Genomic DNA, 20,710 nt, shown 5'->3' with positions numbered 1-20,710 from the left:
GGCATGATGTGCTCTCTCCAAGATGGGTTCTTTACCGCCTCCCGGTGGGTCACTGCTGTAGAGAAGGAGATTGCAAATATCCTTGATGACTACATTGCAGTCTGCGTATGTGGATTTCTCCAGGACCCCACGAAATCTCAAATTGCCCCGCCTCAACCGATTTTCTAAGTCATCCAGCCAGTCCCGCAGGGTCGAGTTGTCCTCTTGTAGCTGCTTCACTTCTCTTTGTAACGAGTCCTGATGATCTTCTATTTCACTGACCTGTTGTTCCGCTGCATCCACGCGGCCTCCCAGCTCTTCATGATCTCTTCGTAAGTCCGAGACCATTAATTTAATTTCTTCTTTCAGCGACCCCATGTCCGCTTTCAAATCCCCAAACCAGGCCTGAAAGTCGCTTTGGGAGGGTAATGATGCAGCATCAATCGGTAGTGCTATCAGAGGGTCTCCTCTGTCTTGTGGCTGATCCTCCCGGCCGCCATCTTCCCTACTCGTCCCCTCTGCTGGCATAACCTCAGCAGGTCGCTGTGGAATATTTTCAAAGGAAAATTGCTTTAAATCGACAATTTTCTTCCTCACCGACATCGGGACACTTTCTGCAGCTGGATTCTATCTGAAAATGCTTCGCAGGCGATTCGATGCTCACACTTGGCAGTGGATAGTAGAATCAGGATCGGGAGCGAACACCCTAGGCAGCCATTCGATAGGTGACGTCACTTCCCCCCGGAACCACTGCTTTTTAACATATTTATAAATAACCTAGACATGAGAACAACAAATGAGGTAATCAGATTTGCTGATGATACAAAATAATTCAAAGTTGTTAAATCACAAGAGGATTGTGAGAAATTGCAAGAAGACCTTGTGAGATTGAGAGACTGGGCATGCAAATGGCAGATGACATTTAATATGGACAAGTGGAAAGTGATGTACATAGGGATGAGCAACCCAAATTATAGCTACACCATGCAAGGTTTCACATTGGGAGTCACCCCCCCAGGAAAAAGATCTAGACGTCATGGTGGATAATATGTTGAAATCCTCAGCTCAGTGTGCAGCAATGGAGAAGAATGCAAATAGAATTATTAGGAAAGGAATGGAGAATAAAGTAGAGAATATCACAATGCCTCTGTATTTCTCCATGGTGCAACCACACTTTGAATATTGTGTGCAATTCTGGTCACAACATCTCAAAAAAGATATAACAGAATTAGAAAATGCACCCAAAATGATAAAGGGATGAAACTATTCCCCTATGAGGAAAGGCTAAAGAGATTATGGCTCTTCAGCTTGAAAAAGAGACAGCTGAGAAGAGATATGATAGAGGTCTATAAAATAATAAGTGGTGTGGAACAGGTAAATGTGAATCAGTTATTTACGCTTTCAAAAAGTACAGAGACTAGGGGACATGCATTGAAATTACTAGGTAATATATTTAAGACAAATAGGAGAAAATATTTTTTACTCAATGCATAATTAAATTGTGGAATTCATTGCCAGCGAATGTGCTAAAAGCTGTTAGTGTAGTTGGATTTTAAAAAGGTTTGGACAAGTTCCTAGAAGAAAAGTCCATAAACCATTAGTAAGATAGACCTGGGAAAAGCAGCAAGGAATCTATTGACCTTTTGGGATCTGCCAGGTAATTGTCACCTGGATTGGTCACTGTTGCAAACAGGATACTGGGCTTGATGGACCTGTGTTCTGACCAAGTATGCCAAATCTCAAGTTCTTATATAGATACTATAGGTATTGAGTTGACTAGAATGTATTTATTTATCACACTTATATGCTGCTATATCAAATTGTTCAAAGCGGCTCACAATAAAAACATTTATAATCATAGAATAATATTACATACATATCTAACAGACCATGACGCCACTTCCCATCACATTATTTATTTATTTTAAAACTCTTCTATACCGTCGTTAAGTTAATTCACCATCACAACGGTTTACAGAAAGACACAATAAGAAAAAATAAATAAAAAAACTATAACTGGTATAGATTACAAATTATTCATGTGCCAACATAGTATGGTAACATATTTTAATAAGAAAAGACTATGTGTTAATTAAGGCTTATATGTCAGTTGAAAAACTGTCAAGCGGTTCAAATCTAGCGTTAATATGCAATTGGAGATATTAGAGGAAAAAACTGATTACTTGGTGCGTCATTATTTAAAATTTGGGAGCACCATGGATTTGTCTAGTGGTATAATAATGTTTTTTTGTTTTATTTGTAAATATTTTCAGAATAGTTCCTAATAGTCTATTTGACCAACACTACGTGTTGAGCAGGTGTGGACCCTTGGGTCGAGGTGGGGTTGACGCTACCCGTTGGGGAGGCCCTGTGGGTCCGCACTGTTGGTAGGCGGAGCTGGCTGACTGATGGAGGCCGACTGGAGCTTCGCCAGTACCAGCCCTCATTCCCCACAGGTTGAGCCCTTGGGTGCCGGGGCCGGCTTGAGTTAGGTGGGCCTCCTGGTAGTTGAGGAGGAGGTCAGCCAGAGGCCAGCAAGGGTAGTAATGAAGAGTCTGTACTGGACAAGGTGGAGTCCCGGAGACCCGGGCGCCAATAGGAATGAGAGTCAGACAGGGGCACCCGGGTAAAAGCAGGCCGAAGCCTGAATGGCCAAGTCCAGAGTGGAGACTGCAGAGGCATCGTAGAACAGGCTGAAGTCAGGGCAGGCGGCAAGCAAGAGATAATGACAAGGCAAGAGTCAGGTCCAGGAAATGATCAGTAGCGTGGTTGGGAAAAGCAGAGGTCAGGTTCAGGAGACGATCAGTAACCGCAGCCAGCACACGCCACACTACGCATTGGATTTGGAAAAATATCAGTTACTGCAAAATCCCTTTCCTGAGTAGTTACAGACAAACTAGAAGCCAGCATTGTGTGGATGTATATGGATACTTTCAATTGCCTTTTTCTATGTGCATTACTTTCTATTTATCTGTCTTATGAAACATATATGCCATATAACAGTGTAAAAGAGAATTTAATTTGTTGCAGAAAGATAACAAACAAGTACTGCAGATTGATGCACAGTGCAAAACAAATGCAATTTTAACTTGTAATTTTCTTTTTTTTTTTTTGTGCAGTCATCCATGTTGTGGCACATTTGATCAACATAGAGCGGTATAATATGAGCCAATCGAAAGAAGCTGGGGAGTTGCAATATAAGCTTTCTTGCATTGGCAAAAACCCAAATGAAAGCTACTTAAACCCTATTAGGAACTATAAAACGGTGAGTTTTCCTTTTTTGTTGTGGTATCTCATTTAAAACATATGAAATAGGTGGCAAGGAATCAATAAAAAAAAAAAAAAAGAAAAAAGAGCTTTTTCGATAGCAGGCCCATCTATCTGGAATAGCATCCCATCAAATCTCAGATTGGAGCCATGCCTTTTAACTTTCAGAAAAAGACTTAAAACCTGGCTCTTTCACCAAGCCTTCGCCGATCCACCAGACAATCACTAGTTGTCCTTCACTCTAACCCGGTCTGGCATTTATACTCACGAACAATGGACCCTGACACTTCCAGGTTAAAGCACCTTTTAAGCTTTTAACCTGTACGCTCTATGGTAACACTATATATTTATTTCCTGCCTTATCTTCTTCCAGCTTGTTGCAAGCTTCCAAGTTCTCTTTCCCTGTTGATTGTAACTTTTTGACCTATTCCTACCTATTGTTATCTTTTGTTTACTTGAATTGTTACTTCAGTTATACCCTTGTTAAATGTAAACTGATCCGATATGGTTATTTACTATGAAGGTCGGTATAAAAAAAACTGTTAAATAAAATAAATAAATAAATAGCTTATGGGTTAGTTATTTTGTTAGCTGTTGTAATCATTGAACAATTAATCTCACTATTTTGTGACTTTTGAATTCCACTTCCTTCCCATCTAATGAGAAATAAAACATTTCCCTGTCCAGCGTTCTACCTTAAGAGGCAAGGAGTTTAAAACCTGATATACAATCCCATTCCTACAGACAAGTCAACTTAATGTAGTAACCCCGGGTGTTAGCCTTTCTGGAGCACAGCTTGAATCAGCCTGGTTAATCGCCTCTATTCATACCCTTCTTCTGGCTATTTAAGATTTGATGCGTTAATGCTTGGATTCCAATGCATATAATGTTTCTTGGGCCTTGAAAATAAGTTACAAAAAACCCCACAAAACAACAGCACCTTGGCTCCTAAAAATTCAGGCTTGATAACAGATTTTTCTATCCCTGTAAGTAGTCGCTGAAGTCTAAGTATTTCTTACCAAAGAACTATACCAAGTCCTATGACTTTATATTGGACTGTTGTAGTATGTTTAATAATCATATAACATAAATGTATTTATCATATTTATTTTAATACTTTAATATGTTATAGACAAAGCACAAGAACTGAACAGTAGAATTCAGAATTTGAACTGCATTTGTATTTTGCTAGATGATTCTTTAACATTTTAGGTAATAACTTACACGAGATAGGTCACATCCTTAGCAAGAAACGATAAAGCATTGTAGCATAACTCTGCATTACAGCATTGACCTTGTTGCATAGTCAACCTTGGGCTGATAGTCCATTTATAGCCATCTTTACATCTTTCTGCAGGACACAACTAAAGAAATGCTCGTTACTATAGCTGGTGCTACTGGCCTTGTGATCACTCTGGTATTAATTCTAATTATGACGTCTTCCACAGAGCTCATCAGAAAATCTGTCTATGAGCTGTTCTGGTATATCCATCACTTTTCAATTATTTTCTTTATCGGCCTACTTTTACATGGTGCTGGGTAAGTGTAAATATAACGACTTAATGCATGCTGTATCATGGTGGAGAAAAGGACATTTTGAACACATCAGTATATCTGAGAATTCATTAGCTCCAAAGAATGCTGTTATAGCCAGAATAACTATTGTTGCAAAATTATAAAATCTTTACCTAAAAGTTGGCAAACACATTTGGAAACTTACCAATGCACTACTTAACTAATATAATATGCTACGTTTTCCTAACTCACTAATCTGTTAAGTTCAAGATTTGTATTGTGTTTGTTCCTGAGAAACTAATATTCTAATCAGGACAGATACAAGAAAGTATTTGAGTCTTAGCCCATGGTAAAATACAGTATAAAAAGTCCATGCTATCAGAGATAATAAACTAACAGCTTAGTGATATTGGTTAGGAGTCAAGCTAAAATAAGACTTGACAAACTGCCAGGCATCCAAACTTCAAAAAACAAACTGCACAAGATGCAATTGTTGAAAACCTGCATTATCAAGAAAAATATATGTGGCCCCGTGTGCCAGAGAGTGCATAATAAATAAATAAAAATAGAGAGGATGTGTTATAATAAAGTTTACGATGTCCTCTTGGGAAGTCCTATAAGGCTGAGCTGTTATGATTTTGGGAAGGTTCCAGTGAGCGACGTTCATTCTGAGTGCAGAGGGTGTAACAGGCAACTAATGGGGCCAATGCAATTTCTGTGCACAGAAAATGGGAACTCAGCGTTGAGTGCCCGTTTACCTAATACACGCGCAGCCATCTCTACTGGGCACGCGATGCAATATTTAAATTAGGGGTCGCGCTAAAATGGAGGCACTAGGGAAAACCGTGCGTCCCTAGCGCCTCCTCGGTATCAAGTGGCTGTCAGTGCAGGTTGGGAAAACGGACGCTCATTCTATGAACGTGCGTTTTCTCCCACTAACATACATACACACATGCACAAGATACACGGCCCGGACCGTGTTTCTTGTGTGTGTATATTGGACATCCAGAATTTTAAACTTTTTTTTTTTTACCTAAATCTGCTTTCTGCTTCTTCTGTCTTAGTATCACGATGATACTATTAGGAGGAATCACAGAAAGCAGGATTTTTCTTTCTATTCAATACACCCTTGAGCGTGGCAGACCTTTATGCCAGTCCCAGGCTGGTGTAAAATTTGCCGCGTTGCAATGGGCGCATTGGCTGCGCAAGACATGTTTTGCATCGCGGGGATAGGCTAATAGTCACATCTATTGTAGGAACCATGGCGTGGTGAGTGGACCCCTAGTCTGAAGTGTGGTTGACGCTACCTGAGAGGGTAAACCCCCACAGGTGCCCAACATCAGGAGGCGAGGCCGGAGGAAGACAGGGGCCAGCTGGAGCTTCTCCAATACCAGTCCACGTCCCCTGCAGGTTGAGCCCTTGGGTGCTGGGACCGGCTGGTCTTAGGTGGGCCCCTGAGGGGTGGTATTGGTGTCTGGTCCGGAGCTGGAGCAGGAACGATATTGGAGTCAGATGGCTGGCAGGCAAGACAAGACAGGCAGAGTTCAGGTGCCAGCAGCAGGAGAAGGAGGCAGGCGCCTGCCTAGAGTCCGAAGGCTGAAGGCAGGCTGGCCAGGGATGGCCAGGAGCCACGCTACTGCCGGAGGGTAGATGAGCAGCATGAGGCCCAGTCCGAGGTTCAGAGGCAGGCGGCAGACGAGCGGCGTGAGGCCTAGTCCAAGTTCCAGAGGCAGGCGGCTGATGAGCAGAGTGAGGTCCAGTCCAAGGTTCAGAGGCAGGAGACTACAGGAAGAAGGGCGCAAGGCCAGGTACTGGAACAGAAGTCCTTCAAGGAGAAGCGCAGGGTCCCGAGAGAAGCAACGCAGGAGACTCGTTGCCAAGCTGTCTGGGTAAGGCCCGAGGGAGCCTTATATAGTCCCTGATGATGTCATCCTCTGGGGCGGTCCCAGGTTTCCCGCCGAAGGCCTTTTAAATAGCTGCGAGCGGAAAGGAAACAGAAAGGCAGGCCGTGGCAGCCAGCATCCCAGGCAGGGCCCGGAGGTGTAGCCGGGTGGAAGGAGCCGGCATGGGGGTTCTGCGGGCGCTGAGTGCAACATCTACATGGAATTTGCATGTGATGAGCGCTAGTAGCTATGCGGTGATTTGGACGCGTGTTTTGGACATGCTAATCCCTGTATTGCACTGGGGGTTATGGACGCTCATCCAAAACTCACATCTTATCACGTGATAAGCCGTTCTCTGGCCACTGTGTTCGGTATTGCATCAGTCCCTAAGTGTTACAGCCCCTCTGGGGAATGGTTTACAAAGGCGTGCATAACTGTGGTGCAAATTAAAGTTGGGGCATCTCCAGAGTCACAGATCAATGAGGAGGATGAAGCAGGGGTTAAAGGGTGGGAGAAGCAGGTGTTGGCTGGGAATACTCTCAAAGTGTCCCCCAGAAAGCCTGAGAGAAGTAAGGAGAGACTGAAGAGCCAGTTTTACATTGTAACATAGTAATGACAGCAGGAAGAGACCAAATGGTTTCTAATGGTAGTAACTGCCACGCCGTGCAGGTTATAGCGTTAAAGGGACTGTACGGAGGGCAGGCAGGACTAGAAGGGGACCTGTGCCTGTGTGGAGTCTCTGGACAGGGCTGGGAACTGTGTCTACAAAAGATGGAAAAGGTGTCTTGCAGTTATCCTAGAACTTTGGCATTAGTAAAATCATCATTGAGCAAACGAGCACTATCTTCAGCAGGCCCCCACCAATGGAACGCGCTCCCTCCAGATCTAAGACTTGAACCAGATCATCAGGAGTTCAAAAAAAAGCTGAAAACCTGGCTTTTCCACCAAGCCTTCCCAGACACTTAAGGCTGCCCAGACGCGATAATAAACCCAAATTATGGGACACCTCATTGAGTTGCACTATTATGATTTTTTAACTGCACTATGTTTTTGAGTTCAATCGTTTCTTGTATTTATACTATACTATATTTATACTATATTATTTACACTATTTTATACTATATTATATTTTGTTTAATTTGTACTTTGTTCAACTGTTCTATGTAAAGCCCCTCCCCTTTTTTGGGCATCTCACTGTTTTATGTAAACCGGAGTGATTTGTATTTCATACAAGAACTTCGGTATATAAAAACTCTATAAAAAAAATTAAAAAAAAATTAGTAATTGTGAGAAGAGTCGGAGTGCTCCAGGGTGAGAGAAGAAGAGGATCAAGGCGGAGATATTTGTGAGAGAAGTGGACTGTGCTTCTTGATATTCTGCGAGAACAAATGCGTTTTACTCCCCTCTCTCTGTCAGCCATGCAATTCCCACTTGTTTTCCCTGTCTCACAGTCTTATTGGTACCAAGGCCATTTGATAAGATTTTTTATGTAGGACAAGATTTTAAAAACAGACAATGATGCTGTCTTTTGTTATGCTAATTAATGGGTGGAAACTGTAGCTGGGCCTATTCCACACAGCACCTACACAAAAATGCGATGTTTGCCAGCAGATATAAGGTATAAGGATGTATATAAGTCAATAATGAAATGCCAAAACCTGATTGGTTAGTAATGTTCTTTTACTCTATAATAGCTGAAGAGTACTTCTTTGGGATCTTTGTCAATCAGAGGACAGCAGGGAAAGAAATATTTCCGTATTTTTCTTGTGTTGTCTGATTTACAATTACACATCTAAAACTGCTTAACTTACAAGAAATGCATGTATTTATTTGTTTAAGCCTCTTGTACACTGCCTACCTGTACAATTATGGACACCCAAAGCAGTGTACAATAAGCATTAAAAATAAAATCATTTGTATACAGGCTATTGTGTTCATATTTATGGCTATAAATAAAGGTAGTAATCAGACGTGCTGTCTAATCCCTATAGATTCATATTTTTAGTAATATCCATTTCTGCTTAGTATATAACTTCAGTGTTCTGTATATATATCCAAAATTTTTTTTTATTATTTATACTAAATAATTAATTTAAAAAAACGGGTTACTAAATATTTTTTTTAAAAAAGAAAAATTCTTTAGTAAGAATAATAAAACCAATTTTTTGGGATGTTCTATAATATTGCTTCATTAGTGTTCGTTTGCTGATATTTGATATTTGTTTATGTATTGAACACTTTATAATTTTTTTTTTGCCATGATTTTTGTTCGCTATATATATAAGTAAGCATGATACCTGCTTAGAACAACATTTGTTGTATAATCTGTGGGCTTTAAGTATTTTAAATAAATAAAACATAGACATAGCTCGTATATAAAGACAAATGGTAACATTTAGAGCAGTAATGTTTGTCTATTTTTGTTTGATCTAAAGTCAGATGATCCGAAGTCAGACACTTCAGAGTCTTTTGCTGCACAATGTCACATACTGTAAAGATCACTATTATGAGTGGGGAGAAATGGAGCAATGCCCTATACCAGAGTTTTCTGGCAACAAACCTGCGGTAAGAAAGGTTTTATCTATACTGGTTGCTTGCAGCGATGCATGAGAGTCGGGTATGGATACCATCAGGGCCAGGCAGACCCGAGTGCAGCACAGAAATAACATCCTCTGGCCGGGGATGGAAGGAAGGCAGTGCTGCTAGCATGGCAGCCCCCTGAGGGATGCATCTCACATGGAGTGCCCCAGAGCCACAGCTAGCCTATGGCTGATACATCCTCCCACCCCTCACCCCCTCCCCGCAGTGAATGGCAGCAAGGTCCAGGGGGCTGTTAGGTGTTCCAGGCTCCTCCTCCCTCTCCCCGCCCTGGAAGTGAGGCGCACAGGGCTGCAAGACGCATCAGATTCGTTTTCCTTGCCTCAGCAGTGAGGAACAGCACGGCCTCCTCCTCTCTCTCATCGCCCCAGCAGTGTTGCATTAGCCTCCTTCTCCCTCCCTGCCACTCTGATAATGAGGAGCAATGTGGTCCATGGGGGGCCGTAAGAAACATCAGCCTCCTCCTCCTTCAGCCCGAAGCATTGGCTTCCTCCAAACTCACCCCCCCCCCCACATCCTAGCAGTAAAAAAAACAACACAGCGCATGGGATGCAAGAAGCACCGGCTTCCTCTGCATACTCCAGCCTTCCCCACAAGTAAGAAGCAGGATCCGCACTGCACAAATGAAGGCGAGAAGAAGCTGAAGTCTCTTGGTCCCTGGAGGTTGAATGAGGAGGCTGCTGCTACTGCTGCCCCTTGTGTTTCCATATGTGTGTGTTTATGTCTGATTCAGCATGTGATCGTGCAAGTGAGCATGTGAGAGAGTATATGAGCGTATGATTCAGCACGTGAGAGAGCAAGTGAGCGATTGAGCATGTGAGAGAGTATATGAGCGTATGATTGAGCATGTGAAAATGTATGAGCACTGGCGTGTATGTTTGAGTATGTGAGAGAGAGATCATATGAGTGTGTGCGTGTATGAGTGATTGAGCATGTGAGAGAGTATATGAGCGTATGATTGAGCATGTGAAAATGTATGAGCACTGGCGTTTATGTTTGATTGAGTATGTGAGAGAGAGATCATATGAGTGTGTGCGTGTATGAGTGATTGAGCATGTGAGAGAGCATATGAACATGTGTGTGTGTGAGCATGTGAGAGAGTAAACGAGCATGTGTGTGTATGGTTGAGCATAAGAGAGGAAGTGTCCAAGCATGTGTGTGTAGGTTTGAGCATGAGAGAGAGAGCATATGAGCGTGTGTGTGTGTGTATGTGTGTGTAGTTCAGTACGTGAAACAGAAACGGAACAAGAATTATATATATAGCTGAACATGAGAGAAAGAGCAAATGAACATGGTTTTGTGTATATGATTGAGCATGTGAGAGAAAGTGCATGAGTAAGTGTGTGTGTGTGTGTGTGTGTGTGTGTGTGTGTGTGTGTGTGTGTGCTTGATCATGTAAGAGAAAGAGAGCATGGAGAAAGTTTGTATGCAACAACCCTCTCTCCCCCACACTTACTAATCCAGGATAATTTCAGGGCATATGGAAATAAAAAGTTCCCATGTATGGAAAGCAAAGAATTAATTTTATCCTTATAGATTTAATTATTGGGTGTTGTTTTGAAATATTTTATTAGAATTGTGAAACGTTTATATGAATTTTTAATTATTGGATGTTCTATTTGTCAGAATTTTTTATTTATAATTTGCATTAGTATGCTTTTAATATTATAACTTATATTTCTTGATTTTATTGTTTGATGTTTTATGAGGCATGATGTTTCTGTTTTTCCATTGTTGCACTGCATACAGAGTCTGGCTTGTTGCGGTTTTCAATTCAGTTTTTATCTGAATGCTTATACTTACACTTTTTGATCTCTTTTTTCATTATTTGGTGAGGGTCTGACTATGTTCTGCATGTTTGAACAAGGTAAGGTATTCTGCTAGCATGTATTTTTGTGTAGGTTCTATAACAGCTTGGCTTATTCTGTTTTCCTAGGAGTAGGGTAATATTTACAGTGCTGCCTTTTCATACATAGGATTGTTCCTGTTTGTGTGCTGGCAACTAGTGCTGTTTTGGTATGAGAGGTTTACTCTATTGTAATTCAGTTTACTCATGGCTTTCTGAGGGCCAAGCCTATACCTAACATGTGTTACCATAGGCCTAATACCATATGGGTTCCAAATGTCTTTTTTCTTTTACATTTTTTGTAGGGTTTTCTGCATTCAAATTTAATTTACATGTTGTTGTGATATTTTTACCTCAGAATGTCTTTTTTCATGTAAAATTTGGTATTATGTATGCATAATATTTAATTGTGTGTGTGGGGAAGGCATCACTAGGAGGGGGTTGTTACCTGGTGGCTGGATTGGGGGCCCATGACTGCAGGGTTCTGAAGGGAGCTCTGATGCATGCCCCCCCCCCCCCCCCCCCGCCCAGCAACGATTGGAGTAAATAAATTGGGAGATGATATAAAATAAGGAGAAAAACGATCCTCAGTATTTGTGAATGAAGGCTCATGGTGCAAAGATCTCTGTATTGGTTCCGAATGAGGTGGAACCCCAAAGGGGCAGGAGGAAACTGCCGGGTCAAAATAAAAATCAAAGCTCACCTTAGCATAGGCTCCCAGCTCGTGGTGCTGTATGTTTGTGTTCAGGGTGAGAGCGCACTGTTTTACTTGGCCATAGGTGACAAATGGCCTGGCTACAGCTCTAGAGTGCCCTTCCAGCCATAGGACTGACAAGAATTCCCCAGTGTTGCACAGGTTGCCACCTGGAGTGTAGAATTAAAAAATGGAGAATGACAAAGAGCTGTGCAGGAGCAGGAAACATCTGTAGGCAAAAACAGAACTTAGGTGAAGCTAATCATGTGCCTTTATGTGACACAATCCCCACCTATAAATGTCAAAAATAGATATATAAGAAAATGAAAAATATATAATTTTCTATAAACTAACCACTATGTGTACCTGACCACCAGATGTACTTTACATCATCTACAACTTATTTCTTGATCTTTATTTCTACATTTTCATCTGGACTAACATGGCAACCACACCAAGAAGGAAACCTGGGATAAGTCTGACAGCCCAATGACTGCTCTAACCACTAGGAGTAGCAACAGGCTACAGACCAAAAAAGCCACTGCTGCTCCTTTCTTTGTCACCTTGGGCAAGTCACTTTGCCCTCCATCGCTGATTGTAATGCCTTCTGGGGACAGGGAAATACCAACAGTATATGAAATGTAATCTGCTTTAAAGTGACGAAAAGCAGGATATAAATAAATAATAAAAATAATAATTGCAACCACAACTGTAATGTGTAAATTTTATAGTCGTATTGATCCTGGGGAAAACTGGCTTCTTCTTACTAAGTTATAATGCCATTTATTAGACCAACATAAAAATAATTCAAAGATATTTTAGTACAGTGTTAGTATTTTAGTATATTTTTTTCATTGAATTGTAACTTGCTTAGCTTACTTGCCCCTAGATTCATCAAGCCATGATATATTTTCACAGGAAGGGGTCCCACTATCGCAGGGGGGTGTCACCGCAATAGTGAGGTCTCTCCCCCGAAAACATATCACAGCTGTATGGCGCATTCTTTTGTGTTGTGGCCAAACACCACAGCACAAAAGAACAAATCTAATAGATTTCTTTGACTGTGTGACTAGAGAACTGAATCATGGAAGAGAGCAGGATATAATCTACTTGGACTTTCACAAAGCCTTTGATACTTTCCCGCACAGAAGACTTGTAAACAAAATAAGAAGTTGGGGGCTGAATGACAAGATGGGGTCATGCAGACTGGCTGACTCATGGAAGACAGAGAGTGATAGTGAATGGAACCTAAGGAGAGGAAGGGGTTAAGTGGTGTACCACAGGGTTCGGTGTTGGGACCGGTACTGTTCATTATCTTTATGAGAAGACATAATGGAAGGAATCGAAGGTAAAGTCTGTCTATTCGCAGATGATACTAAAATCTGCAACAGGGTAGACACCCGGGAAGGGGTGAAGAGAATGAGAAGTGATCTAAGAAAGCTAGAGAAATGGTCGGAAACATGGCAGTTGAGCTTCAATGCAAAGAAGTGCAGAGTCATGCATCTGGGATGCGGCAACCCAAGGAACAGTATATATTGAGGGGTGAAGAGCTGATAAGTACGGAGCAAGAGAAGGACTTAGGGGTCATAGTGTCTAGCGATCTGAAAATGTCAAAACAGTGTGACATGGAGATTGCTAAAGCCAGAAGAATGTTGGGCAGTCCTCCTGCTAAGCGAGTTCAGACGCTAAAGTCCTGAATTCAATGGTGTAGTCAAAGAGGCTTCTTTGGCCTTGTCGAAGGTGTAATAGACTAGTACTTGCCACGGCATGCCGCCCAGGATCATCAAAGGTTCGCCGGAACACGACCAGGAACCAAGACAGTTCCCATAGGAGTGAGTCCGATCGCTCGCACAAGGGAGAAGCCAGCGCCTTCTCTTCCAGGCAAGGCAAGATGAAGGTGACCTTGGTTAATTCATCTTGAAAGATGGAGGGTTGAAGAGCAAACTGCATGTAGTACTGGTTAATAAACCCTCTGCACAGTTTGGAGTCACTGTTGAAATGAAGTGGGGCTGGCAGGGCCAGTAAGGCTCTGGAGGAGGAAGTAGACGGCTGTGGCAGAGAGGAAGCCGTCGCTGGAAATGAGTTGCTGGATATGGCATCTAGCTGTGTATGCAGACGCTCGAGGGAAGAGGCCAGAGCCTCGAGAAACTGTTGCTGTTCTTGTACCTTTAGGGCCAGGCCAGGAATAGCCTGGAGGGCTCGTGGCTCCGCCGAGTCCATGGCCTTTGCAATCTGTTGCGCCGGAGGTGGACCCTTGGGCCGAGGTGGGGTTGACGCTACCCGTAGGAGGGATCCTATGGGTCTCCACCATCGGCAGGCAGAGCTGGCTGACTGACAGAGGCCGACTGCAGCTTCGCCAATACCAGCCCTCATTCCCCGCAGGTTGAGCCCTTGGGTGCTGGGGCCGGCTGGACTTAAGAACATAAGAACATAAGAAATTGCCATGCTGGGTCAGACTTAGGTGGCCTCCATCAGTGGTCGTCAATGGGGGGATCGAAGTCAGCCTAGAGGCAACAACTAGTGTAGGTACCAGTCTGTACTGGACGAGGCGGACACCCGGAGACCCAGGCACCAATAGGAACACAGTCTGACAGAGGGCCCCCTAGCAAGAGCAGGCTGAAGCCTGAATGAACCACGTCCAGGACAAAAGCTGAAGAGGCATCTTTAAGCAAGCTGGGATCAGGGCTGGCAGCAATCTGGAAGCAGTGGCAAGCAAGGCTGAGGTCTAGACGAGGGGAGAGTCAAAAGGATGGAGTAGTCAGGTAATGCAGAAGTCCGGGGCTGGAGAGAGGCAACGGAGTAGTCAGGCAATGCAGAGGTCCAGGGCTGGAGAGAGGCAACGGAGTAGTCAGGCGATGCAGAGGTCAAACCAGGTCAGCAATCCAAAGGAGAGATGAAGGAACAGGAACATAGGAGCAAGGAAACAGGAACGAAGGCAAACAGGATCGGGAACTGAAGAGGCAACGAGTACTCGGCTAGCGAGGGGACCTGTTGTAAAGGCAATTTGAGAGAGCGGAGCCCAGGCTTATATACCAGAGGTCTGCCGACGTCATTATCCGGGGCTGCGGCCAGGTTCCTGCTGCGGGCCCTATTTAAAGACTAGCTGTGCGTGCGCCTAGGGAGGGGCGCAGCGCTGGTCGGGACGGCGTCTCTCCGTGGGCCACACGGAGAGGCCCGACGTGGAGCATCAGGAGCTGCGGCAGAGCCGGAGGCACCAGGGGCGGCCTGAGGACGGAGTCGGCGGCCCACAGCTGCCAGAGACGAGAGACTAGATACTGGATCACTTTGAGAGAGATGAGGGGGCTGAGCCACAGGTCTGCTGCAGCCGGTGCGCGTAACTTAAAAACTCTGAAACAATAACACAAACAAAAAAAAATGTTTGTGATGCACATTCCTACTTGATTTGCCTTATTTTTTGGAACTATCACTGCATTTACTCAATTTACAGTTTTGTGTGCAAAAGTGCTCAATTTTAAGTGTATTGTGGATGTGGTTGTGAAGACTGTCAATTTAATCTGGGCAAGGGCACTACAAAACAGGCTGTTCAGGGAATTCCTGTCTGAACTTGATGTGCAATTTGGTGACTGATAATATTTTGCATTCCGAAATGCAGCAGCTCAACAAAGGAAAAGTACTGGAATTTTTTCAAGATCCCTTTCCAGAAATAAAAAGCATTTTTGAAGAAAAAAATAAATACTTCCAAGAGCCCAGGGGTCAATTTCTAAAAACTGCTGAATGCTAAAATTAGGAGTGAATTTTCAAAGGAGTTATGTGCATAAAAGTACCAATTTTCAAAGCCTATTTATGTGCATAAAGTCCATTTACATGCCTAGGGCCTGATTTTCAAAAGCATTTATATGCTTAAAAATGTGTTTTACATGCGTAAATGCACTGTACTCATGTAAGTGGTCTTTTGAAAATTGCTACAATAGTATGTTACATTTACATGTGTAACTACTTTTTAAAATTCACCTGATAAAACCCAGTGTTACTGGGTTTTATCAGGTGCGTAAATCCTTTTGAAAATTACTTCCATAGGTGGCCAAACATTGGCCTCCTAAATTTAGAGAAATTTATTGTCAATCTTTGGCATCTAAGTTTTTCTCTGAAAATTCTCCTAAATTTAAGACTGCAATTCATTTCCCTAGATTTAGAAGGTAATTTTCAAAAGGATTTATGCATATAAAACTGGGTTATACAAGGGTAAATTTGCTTTGAACATTGCTACTTTTACATGTACAACTCCTTTGGAAATTCACTCCTAAGAGTCCTAATATAGGTGCCTAGTGCTGAAAATCATTGCTAGCCACCTTTTTCCCCACCCTAACTCTGCCCCCATAGCTACCCATATTTGTCTTAATTTAGGGATTAATTTTTCAAATGGTGTGGGTGCATACCTTAGAGCAGAGCTTTCCAAACTTTTCATGTTGGTGACACACTTTTTAGACAAACATAATTTCACGACACGGTAATTCAGTCTACTAGTAAACCAGAGGTTAAAGGTTAAACGAACGAAACATATTTCGACAATTTATGTATGTTTCCTTAAATATATACATAAATAAAATGTTTCACGACACAACCTCTCATGAAAACCTTAAATTTATATTAAAAATATATATTCCAAGATTCATGTTATTGTTATAATTTATGAGAAACAATAATAAAACAAATTGTCTGTCCCCCACACACTCACCTCTCTCCTCCCCCCAGCACATGTCTGTCCCCCACACACTCATCTCTCTCCTCCCCCCAGCACATGTCTGTACCCCACACACTCATATCTCTCCCCCTCAAGCACATGTCTGACCCCCACACACTCATTTCTCTCCCCCCAGCACATGTCTGTCCCCCCAGCACGTTTGCCCCCCACTCACTCATCTCTCTCCCCCCAGCACATGTCTGGCCCCCACACACTCATATCTCTCCCCCTCAAGCACATGTCTGTCCCCCCAGCACGTTTGCCCCCCACTCACTCATCTCTCTCCCCCCAGCACATGTCTGGCCCCCACACACTCATATCTCTCCCCCTCAAGCACATGTCTGTCCCCCCAGCACGTTTGCCCCCCACTCACTCATCTCTCTCTCCCCAGCACATGTCTGGCCCCCACACTCATGTACCTCGTCTTTTTGATTGTTGCCAGTTAAGTGCTTCACTCCCTTCCATGATCACCAGACACTGCTGCTTGCAGTCAGCACTCCTCATGGCCAGGCCTCATCGGCAGCAGCAGCCAATGCAAGGATGGCTGGGCTCGTTCCACCCACCAAGCCCCCCAAAAAAACGCGATAGACAGCAAAAATCACCCAATAATAAGCAACCCATAAACTGAAAAAAAAAAGTGAATCTCTAGAAAAAAAAAAGCCCAAACTCGCATCAGAGTTGACCGGGCTTGCGCGACACACCTGCACACTGCAGGCGACACACTAACGTGTCCCGACACACAGTTTGGAAAGCTCTGCCTTAGAGAGTTAGGGACCTAAATCAGCCACTTTGAAAATTGACTAGGGCTGATCTCCTAGATTTAGGATACTATTTTCTCTAGGCATCTAAATGTGGGTCCCTAAAAAGTTGGTCACTAAAGGGGCTGAGTTAGGGTTGCTTAGCTCTGATTTTCAGCACCAGGCATTTGACTTAGGGGTTTAAATCTGTGCAAAAGAACTGCAGTCAGAAATTTAGGGTTTGAAGTTTTAAGTATCTAATTTAGGCAATATTTATAGCTGAAAACTTAGGGGGTCAATAGTCAAAACATTTATGCGGTTAATATGAACTTTTAACTACATAAATGTTGGCATTTTAAAATCTCCTCTGGGTAAATTACGCTTTGTCTGCATAAAATTGCTGTGCAGTCAAAATGTAGTGGATAAAAGGCGCCCAGGGCAGAGGCAAGCCAGAGTAGACTTATGCATTTAGTCAGTGTGATATTCAGCAATAACTAGATCCATCCAGCCACCCAATTCCTAACTGAGATAGCTCCATTCCCCCTTCCCCAAGTTGTATTTCCTTCCCATGCATCTGATCCCAAAAAGAGATATGAATCCTGAGCCCCTTCCTCCTCCAATGTAACTGAACTGAAGGCTGATCCCTCCTCCTTCCCCATCTCGTGGCTCCCACCTCCACCCTTCGAGGCCCCCAAGTTTCAGTGGCATAGCAAGGGGAGGTTCAAGGGAGGGGCTGCCCACCCCAGATAACAGTCAGAAGGGTTGAAATCAGGGGCAGCTTGAAGAAAGGAGGCCTGCAAGGCCACAGCAAAGCCCATCCTGCCACAGCCCAAAGAAAGAAGAAGTCCAGCAGGGCCACAGAAGAACCCATCCTGCTATGGCCCGTAGAAAGACAAGGCATGTATATGTATATTGAGTGAGAGCCTGTATGCATGTGTGAGTGAGATCCTGCATGCATATGTGTGTGTGTGTGTGTGAGAGAGAGAATGAGAGCCTATATGCATTTGTGAGTGTGTGTGCATGAGGAAGAACCTGTATTCATGTGTGAGTGTGTGTATGTGAGGAGAGCCTGTGTGTATATGTGAATGTCTGGGTGTGTGAGAAGCCTATGTGCACATGTGAGTGTGTGGGGGTGCGGGAGAGCTTCTGCGCATCTGTGTGTGTGGTGTGTATGACAGCCTGTATGCATGTATAAGTGTGTGGGTGTGTGAGAAAGCCTGTGTTCATGTGTGTGTGTGGTGTGGTTTAGAGCCTGTGTGCATGTGCAACTGTGAGGGAGAGAGACCCAGTGTATGTGAGAGCATGGGTATGTGTACATGAGAGGGAGTGTGTGTGTGTGTGTGGGAGAGAGAGAGAGAGAGAAAACATTTGTGTGTCCCCCCTCTAACAACCACAACAATCTCAGGGTGACTGGAAATCAAAAATCCCCCTCTCTCAGGTATGGAGAGAGGGAGATTTTTTTTTATTCTTAAACTGTTGGGTGTTATTTGATGTGTTTGTTAATTTGAAATATTTTATTGGTTTTTGAGAACGTTTTACAAAATTTTTTGTTTCATTATTGAAAGATGTTCATTAGCTGTTTTGAAATATTTATTCTATTGGTATGGTTTTATTATTATGATTGATGTGTTATATTTCTTGATTTTATTATTATTTTATGAAGAATGGTGGTGTTTCTGATTTTCCATTGTTGCACTGCATACAGCGACTGGCTTCATGAGGTTTCCAGCTCAGATTTGTCTGCACATTTCTGTTTCTGTTTTATTCTGTATTTGGTATAAGTCAGTCTGTGTTCTGCATGCATATTCAAGGTAAAGTATTCTGCTGGCATCTAGCTTCTGTGTAGTGATCAATAGCAGCCTAGCTTATTCTGATTTCCTTGTAGGAGGTATATTGGTGTTTTAGGGCTTGGTTACTGCTGGCATTTACTGCTGTCTTAGTATGGGAGGTTTACTACATTGTAATTGAAATTATTTACTCATGCCTTTCTGAAGGCCAAGCCCATTCAAATGCACTTTACAATAGGCCTAATACTACCTGAGAACTATTGTCTTTTTATGCGGTTTTCTGCTTCTATGTTGTAGTATTTTTACCTCAGAAGACTATGAATTTCTTTCTTCATGTAAAATCTGTTGTTCTAAATGCACAGTTTTTAATTGTGTGTGTGGTGAGGGCTGGGAAGGTAGGGGCACAAGGCTGTTCACCTATTGTACCTAATGCCCTTGCAGTGACTTATAGAGAGGGTGCCACACTCAGAAGCCCACCATTCACTCATCTGCTACTTCTCCAGGGGGCAAATGGGAGGCAGGTGATAGGGTTCCTGGGAGTGTGGCAGGGTGGCAGCTTCCTAGAAATATTATCACTGATACTCTATCTGCCACTTCTCTGTGAACTCTGACCCCTGCTTTCCATCATCAAAAGGGTCGGACTCCAAGGGGACCTCACCCTTAACCCGCTCAATGATTTGACCTGTGCCTGTGGGGGGTGGAGCTCCATCTCATTCCTTGCCTCAGGCAGCAGATGGCCTTGAGCCACCCCTGGTTGAAATATGTGGTGGCCCGGAGGGCACATAATTATCTCAGGCTAATGGGTTTGACTGGCTTTACGAAGATTGGACAGTTGTGCCTTGTGGACACAGGTGTCAGACTGGGAGGGGCCCAGAGGGGCCATGCGCCCCCCCAAAATTCAGCCAGTAAGCATTGGTGGCAGTGAACAGCACATTTCCCCTCTCCCTCGCTACATTAGTGGTGGTGGATGGCACAATCTACCCTCCTGGCACCTCATCCACATCCCCGAGCTCAGCTGTTCCTCTCGCTTTTAAATAAAAGGAGGACAGCAGTCTTACAGTTCTTTCACCACGTCTTTCCTCCTCTCTCCTCCCGGAAAGGGAAGAGGGAGGAGGGAGAATGCAAGGCTACTGTCGTCTTCCAACCTTTTCAATGTGAAAGAAGGTCGTGAATAAGGCAATCTAGAGGGGTCAGGGAGGGAGTGAACTGGGGATCGCTTAGTGGGGGGGCTGGGAGTGAACCATGGGGGCATAGGTAAATATCCACCCCAGGAAAGTCACTGTCAAAGTTATGCAAGGCTGAGCAGGCAGAAGGACGTATCACTTCCTTTCTCGCGGGAATGACGGCTACTACCTGGGATAATACCCTTATTCAATAAACATACACACAATTAATGTGACTCCAGCATTGCTCTAAGCTTCAATGGCAAGAGGATTATTGCAACTCTTTGCTGCTCGGGCTACCTGCCAACACTTTGAAACCGTTACAAATGGTACAAAACGCCACAGCAAGGATTCTAACAAAGTCCAACAAAAGGGACCACATAACACCCATTTTAAAGAACCTTCACTGGCTCCCTATCAAATTTAGAATCCTCTACAAAGCCCTATCAATCATCCACAAAGTCATCCACAACATCACCCCAATTGATCTCAGGATTCCTTTGCAGCCTCACACTACCTCCCGACCGAAGAGATTAGCT

General features: G+C 43.4%; 1 protein-coding gene across 1 annotated transcript in view; it reads left to right on the top strand.

The window, feature by feature from the left end:
• NOX3 (NADPH oxidase 3) overlaps window positions 1-20,710 on the top strand; it is a 147,809-nt gene that overhangs the window by 33,822 nt on the left and 93,277 nt on the right. The window contains exons 5-7 of the mRNA XM_029597046.1: window positions 3,099-3,244; window positions 4,604-4,785; window positions 9,080-9,209. Of these exons, the coding sequence (XP_029452906.1) occupies window positions 3,099-3,244; window positions 4,604-4,785; window positions 9,080-9,209 (458 nt within the window). The remainder of the gene's footprint in view (window positions 1-3,098; window positions 3,245-4,603; window positions 4,786-9,079; window positions 9,210-20,710) is intronic.

Source organism: Rhinatrema bivittatum, chromosome 3, assembly GCF_901001135.1.
Source record: "Rhinatrema bivittatum chromosome 3, aRhiBiv1.1, whole genome shotgun sequence".
Classification (NCBI taxonomy): Eukaryota; Metazoa; Chordata; class Amphibia; order Gymnophiona; family Rhinatrematidae; genus Rhinatrema; species Rhinatrema bivittatum.
Note: the sequence above shows the minus strand (reverse complement) of the source record. Positions and strands in the feature narration are given on the sequence as shown.